General features: G+C 50.4%; 1 protein-coding gene across 1 annotated transcript in view; it reads right to left on the reverse strand.

Annotated features, from left to right (window-relative positions):
- Positions 1-2,423: 2,423 nt before the first annotated feature.
- Positions 2,424-5,063, reverse strand: part of STEHIDRAFT_112877 (uncharacterized protein) — a gene marked incomplete at both ends in the record, with an annotated part of 3,698 nt that continues 1,058 nt past the window's right edge. The window contains 10 exons of the mRNA XM_007306563.1: positions 2,424-2,588; positions 2,789-2,850; positions 2,972-3,063; positions 3,102-3,499; positions 3,556-3,905; positions 3,949-3,979; positions 4,004-4,207; positions 4,264-4,470; positions 4,764-4,828; positions 4,887-4,926. Of these exons, the coding sequence (XP_007306625.1) occupies positions 2,424-2,588; positions 2,789-2,850; positions 2,972-3,063; positions 3,102-3,499; positions 3,556-3,905; positions 3,949-3,979; positions 4,004-4,207; positions 4,264-4,470; positions 4,764-4,828; positions 4,887-4,926 (1,614 nt within the window). The remainder of the gene's footprint in view (positions 2,589-2,788; positions 2,851-2,971; positions 3,064-3,101; positions 3,500-3,555; positions 3,906-3,948; positions 3,980-4,003; positions 4,208-4,263; positions 4,471-4,763; positions 4,829-4,886; positions 4,927-5,063) is intronic.

Genomic DNA, 5,063 nt, shown 5'->3' on the forward strand with positions numbered 1-5,063 from the left:
GAGCCAGACCGAAGGACCAAGCGATCATCCCCGCTTCCGTCGCTCTCCTTTGAGTGCGTCAGCATACGCACGCGCGCCTGTCGGTTCAAGAATCCGAAGGATATTTAGTACGAGAAGACAGGAGGACGGCTCGGAATATGCGGCTAAGACATGTACAGGAAGTAGAGAACGTGGGAGTTCTTTGGCCGACCGGTACGTTCATTTTGTTTCATGTTGTTTAGTGCCGTTTTGTTCGTTTCGTTTTGTTTCTGCTCGTTTTTCCTTCTCTTTCGGTCCTTATCCCACGTCATCTCCTTCACCGCCAATACGTCTGTGGAACCCACGATACGTCGGCGGGCGCCTACACGTACCAGAGCGAGCGAGCTGAGCTTGCTCTCGCCCTCATCCTCACCTGCGCACACATCTTCTTCTCCTCTGTCAATGACTTCAGCGGCATCATCCAGTTAGATTCAGAGCAAGCGAGCGTCCCTCTCGCTCTCCTTTGCGTTCTCTATCCATTTAATGGCACTTTCGTTGCTTATACACCTTTCCCTCCCCTCCCCTTCGTCTCGCTATAGGCCCTCCTGGAGTTCCACACCCCACCCGAGTGTACAATGCACGCGCACTTGCTTGACCCTTTCGGGTACTTGTGTGACGCTCGCCGTAGCTCCTCCCTTCCGCATTCGCGCCCCGCGCGCGCTCGCGTATCGTGCACCATCCGCAATCTCGCGCGTTGTGCACCCTGGATACGTTCAAGTACTCTTAGCTGAATGTTGTGAATGATGTCCACGAACATGCTTTGCTCGCGTTTATCGCAAGACACATGTCTTCTTTGTTCTCCTCTTTATTCGGCACCAAGACCACACTCTACTCGCTCGATTCCCGCCAGGCTCTCGCACCGCTTCCACATCCTCCACCCTCACTTTATCTTGTTCCCTTCACACCACACCGATCTTACTTGCCCGCTCCTGCTTCTCCGCAACAAGCAATACCGGCAACCGAAGTAACCGTAAAACGAACGAACGACAACGCGTCGAGCTCGATCGCGTAGCCATCGCAAACAAGCCTCATGTTGCTCTCAGGACGAAAACCAGGAGATGAGGCGAAATGGGAGGGATGTGACTCGTAGAAGATACTGGTTAGTGAGGTGTTGAGTCCACCAAGGTGCCGATGGTGTGTCATCTTTTATCTTAGAATGGCATTCCAGCTTATTGTCTTCGTTCCTCAATGTGCCAGAACACCGTATACTAAAAATGTCTCTGTTCGCAGTTGTCAACACCCTAGGCATCAAGGTCCCCATTCACTAAGCTACAGCCTCCGCTCCGCCGAGAAAACCCTCCTCTTCGACCACCTGCCCATTGTCCGTCCCGAAGCCCAAGCCCTTCAAGTCAACGATGACATCGTCGGCCCCGATGCTCCAGCTCCTACATTCGGACAATCGCAAAGGCATATATCGACATAGGAGTTGAAGCTTGCGAGGGAGAGAGTGAACAAGCTTGCACGGTGGTGGAGTTGAACAATGTGAATGCGAAGGAGGTTCTGGTGGATTGTGGAGGCGGATTGTGGAGGCGTCTGGGAAAACTAGAGAGGGTACGGTAGGCCAAAGGTTCAGGGTGAGACTTGTATTCTCCGTGGTCTGTTCCCCTTCATTACACTGATGCACTTTTTATCATTGAATGGCGGCGTTATTAGAATGAGGTCTAGGGACGCATTCCGTCGTCTCGATCCCCGCAACCGTATCTACCCCGCCGAGGCTCTCGAGGATAGTCTCAAGTTCGGAGGGCAAATGTCGCACTTTCGGCGGAATGATCATAGATAGAGAAACGTTCAGGTATTTTTTTCGCCATTATTGTTGTTTTTATCGTTCGCTCTTTTTGATGCTGACTTGCGTTGCTCCTCCTAGGGTTTTAGTCATCTTTGCGCCATGACTAGTGACAGTGCTAACGATGCGCTCGCCTTGTTTCGTTCCGAGGTCGGTAATGCCGTCGAGGGTGTCATTGATGCTGCGCGAGGTGCAGCCGACATCGTCGTGACTGAGCCCGGTCTCTCCGCCATCGTCATCCGCAGAAGGGGCACATTATGCTCGCACCACTGTTTTCCTCTACTATCTACGTAGCCCTTTGCGCTAGTTGTTGCAGTTCTCGTCCCATACATGGTGGCCGTTTTTGTTGCTTACAGGTTCTTTTTATTTTCATTATTCGTCCTTGTTGAGCTTGTGTGTCCATGAGGCTGTACTTCGATCTGCTTTCCTGAATTGCAATAGCGTGTAAGCTCTTATATTTGTTTCTCGCACCCTTTTGTTATTGCCCTTGCGGATTTTGTGGTGGTCTGTACTATCACACTATTCGATCACAGTGCACATCATAGTCTGATCGGCTTTTTCCAAGCGAGAAATGTCCGGGTGAATTCATGGGGGCCGGGAGTGGTTGTTCTCACAATTATCTTCAGACTCGGTTGAACCACGCTCGTTTTTGCGGGACATGTTTCGAGTCTAGGCCGATGCAAAGATATTGGTCTTCACCAGAAAGGTGTTTTAGAATATATATTCTGGCTTTCGAGCTGATGTGTGCCCTGAGGTCTGAGTTGCCTCCTTTGCGTGCGTGTACTGACTACATATATAGGTATGAAACCGTAATATTGTACCCCAAATAAACCTTCCTTTAACATCAGACTGATGAGGTATCAGCCCCGATGGCGCTTTCATAAAATGATCCGACAAACATTGTCCTAACCTTGACATTTGGTAATCGAGAAGAGTACAGTGCATGGATTTGGTATGTACACGCAGATATTGTAACATACTAAGTACGTGATATTCATGAGCCCAACCAAGAACGAGGCCGCCCTTCATGGACTGAGTGATGGCTAATCCTAGTTACCCGTGTCTCTGTACGAGTGCATGATGAAATATCGGATAAAAGCTAAGCGTCGACTTCAATCATCGAAGAAACAAGCATCTACGTACCTCAGTAACGCTCCATCATCTAGTTACCTGTATGACGAGTAGAGTGCGCCCGGGAGCGAGCCTCCCTATTATCGACATAGCTCAGATAGTATAGAGTGAACGAGGGAAGGTAAAGTAATCTAACCTTAGCAAATCAGCATCATTAGAAAAGACATACGGTTGAGCAGCAGGACGTAAGACACTCTTGACCCACGTCGGAAGCTTCGTTTTCAGCCAACTCGCCCTGTAAGTGTTGATAGGTAATCCGTGGACAGGCCTCGAGCGTAGGCTCAACTTTTGAGGCTGGCCTTGACGTCGCCGGTGAGGATAAGCCCCTCTCCGATCGCTCTCGGCGGCGCGATCGAAATAATAGATAGTATCATAATCGTTCAACCACACACTGACTTCGTCAGCTCGCCAATTGGAATGGAGGTAGTTGTAAGTCGGCCCTTCGACATGGGGAGTTCTGACCGACTCATCACTGGACATCCCCTGAGCTCCCAGTTGGTCCAAGAGACCGAGATGACGTCGAAGGGGGGCATACTTCTCTGCTGTATCTCGGCGCCGGCAGTAAAGCTGTGCAGTGAAGGTAATCAGAAGAATATCAAGAAACGAAGACAAATTCTCCGAACCTGGTATTTTCTCTGATCCCGGCGTTCCATTGAAGCCGCATGAGCGATCTGGTCAGGGGTCTGACGAAGTGTCGATCTCTGTTGTCGCAAAGTCTTCAGCCGAGTATAGAAGACTTCAGCAACTTCGTCTATGTTGTCTTCGTTATCTGAACGATGGAGTACTTCAACGACGACATGGCGAGCAAAGACCCGACCGGCAGATTTGTTCCATGTGGATTTGGGGGTGCATGTTACAACGTCGCAAATAAAATTCTGGATGGTTGTGCATGGCTCGCAGTCTCCGTCGGTCTCTGCATATTTCTTGCGAAATTCAGCTAGGGAACGTTCATCCACCTTCGCATCAATAGGATCTATTCCACGTCGACCCAGAAGATCTGTAAGCACTACCCTTACCGTCTCCTGTTCCTCGCTTAGCATGCAAACTCTGGAAGAGGTGGATGAGGCTTACAGCCAAGAGATTACGCTCCTCGGCTCGAGGCTGAGGACCCATAACTTGAGGGAGTGGTGACGTCTTTTTGGCTGTGTTCGATGATCCAGCGATGGAAGTATGTTTTACTGTAGTCACCAGCTCGCTAAGGAGCTCGGTGTGTTTACCGAAAAGACTGCCCATATACTCGGCAAGCACCCGTACATCGCCCAACGTTGCAGGAGTCTTCCGGGATGTTAATCTCAGGCTCATAGCAAGAACAAGAGAGATAAAGGGCGTACTGTGTCACTGTCACCTCGGGTATCCTTTCTTTTCGGACCAGGTGTCGTCTCCCTCGACATATGGCCGGGTGAGCGCATGTTCGCATCCTCGACGAAGTCTTCGTCATCCACCGGATGCCCAATGCTGGGAGTATACCTGATTTGTTCTTCTACTTCTTGATCCTCAACCGCGGACTCTTCATCTGCTGAGTATCCTGGATCGAGAGGCTACCGAAAAGACATGTCAGTATGGTATATCTATGGCACGGCCGAAAATGCAATCACCTCAGCGTTGATACCAATACGGTGACCTGTCCCGAAAGCGCGGCGTAGCTCCTCGTCGTACAGGCACTGGTCTGTTCCTTCCAAAGTGTACATAACCCTCCCTTGAGAGTCTTCGTACCGTCTAAGTATCGTTTGATCTGCATGTGAGCTTGATGGGGTGGGGGTTTTCTGTTTTCAGGCAGTCGTCGATACAATGCATCATTTGCTGAGTGCACTTCCCGTGTGAATCAACGCACCTGGGATATATCAGATAGGTCCGAGATTCCTTCAGGATCCTGTCTTCTTCGCTTGCGACTCGAGCCTTCAGCACATTAAATAGTCAACAAGCGCGACGTTGAGATGAATCGGCATCGACATACCTTGACTCGACACGGACGGAGTGGGTTCAGGCTTCCCTCCCTGAGATAATGCACCAGAAGAGTGCACTTCAGCCGACGCTCCAGGAGATCGAGGTGCGAAAGCATCAGTAGTGTGCTCTGAACCATCGCGTAGCCAACAGTCAGCAGCTGGAAGATAGATTGTGCATATGTACATCG

The sequence above is a fragment of the Stereum hirsutum genome (assembly GCF_000264905.1).
Source record: "Stereum hirsutum FP-91666 SS1 unplaced genomic scaffold STEHIscaffold_11, whole genome shotgun sequence".
Lineage (NCBI taxonomy): Eukaryota > Fungi > Basidiomycota > Agaricomycetes > Russulales > Stereaceae > Stereum > Stereum hirsutum.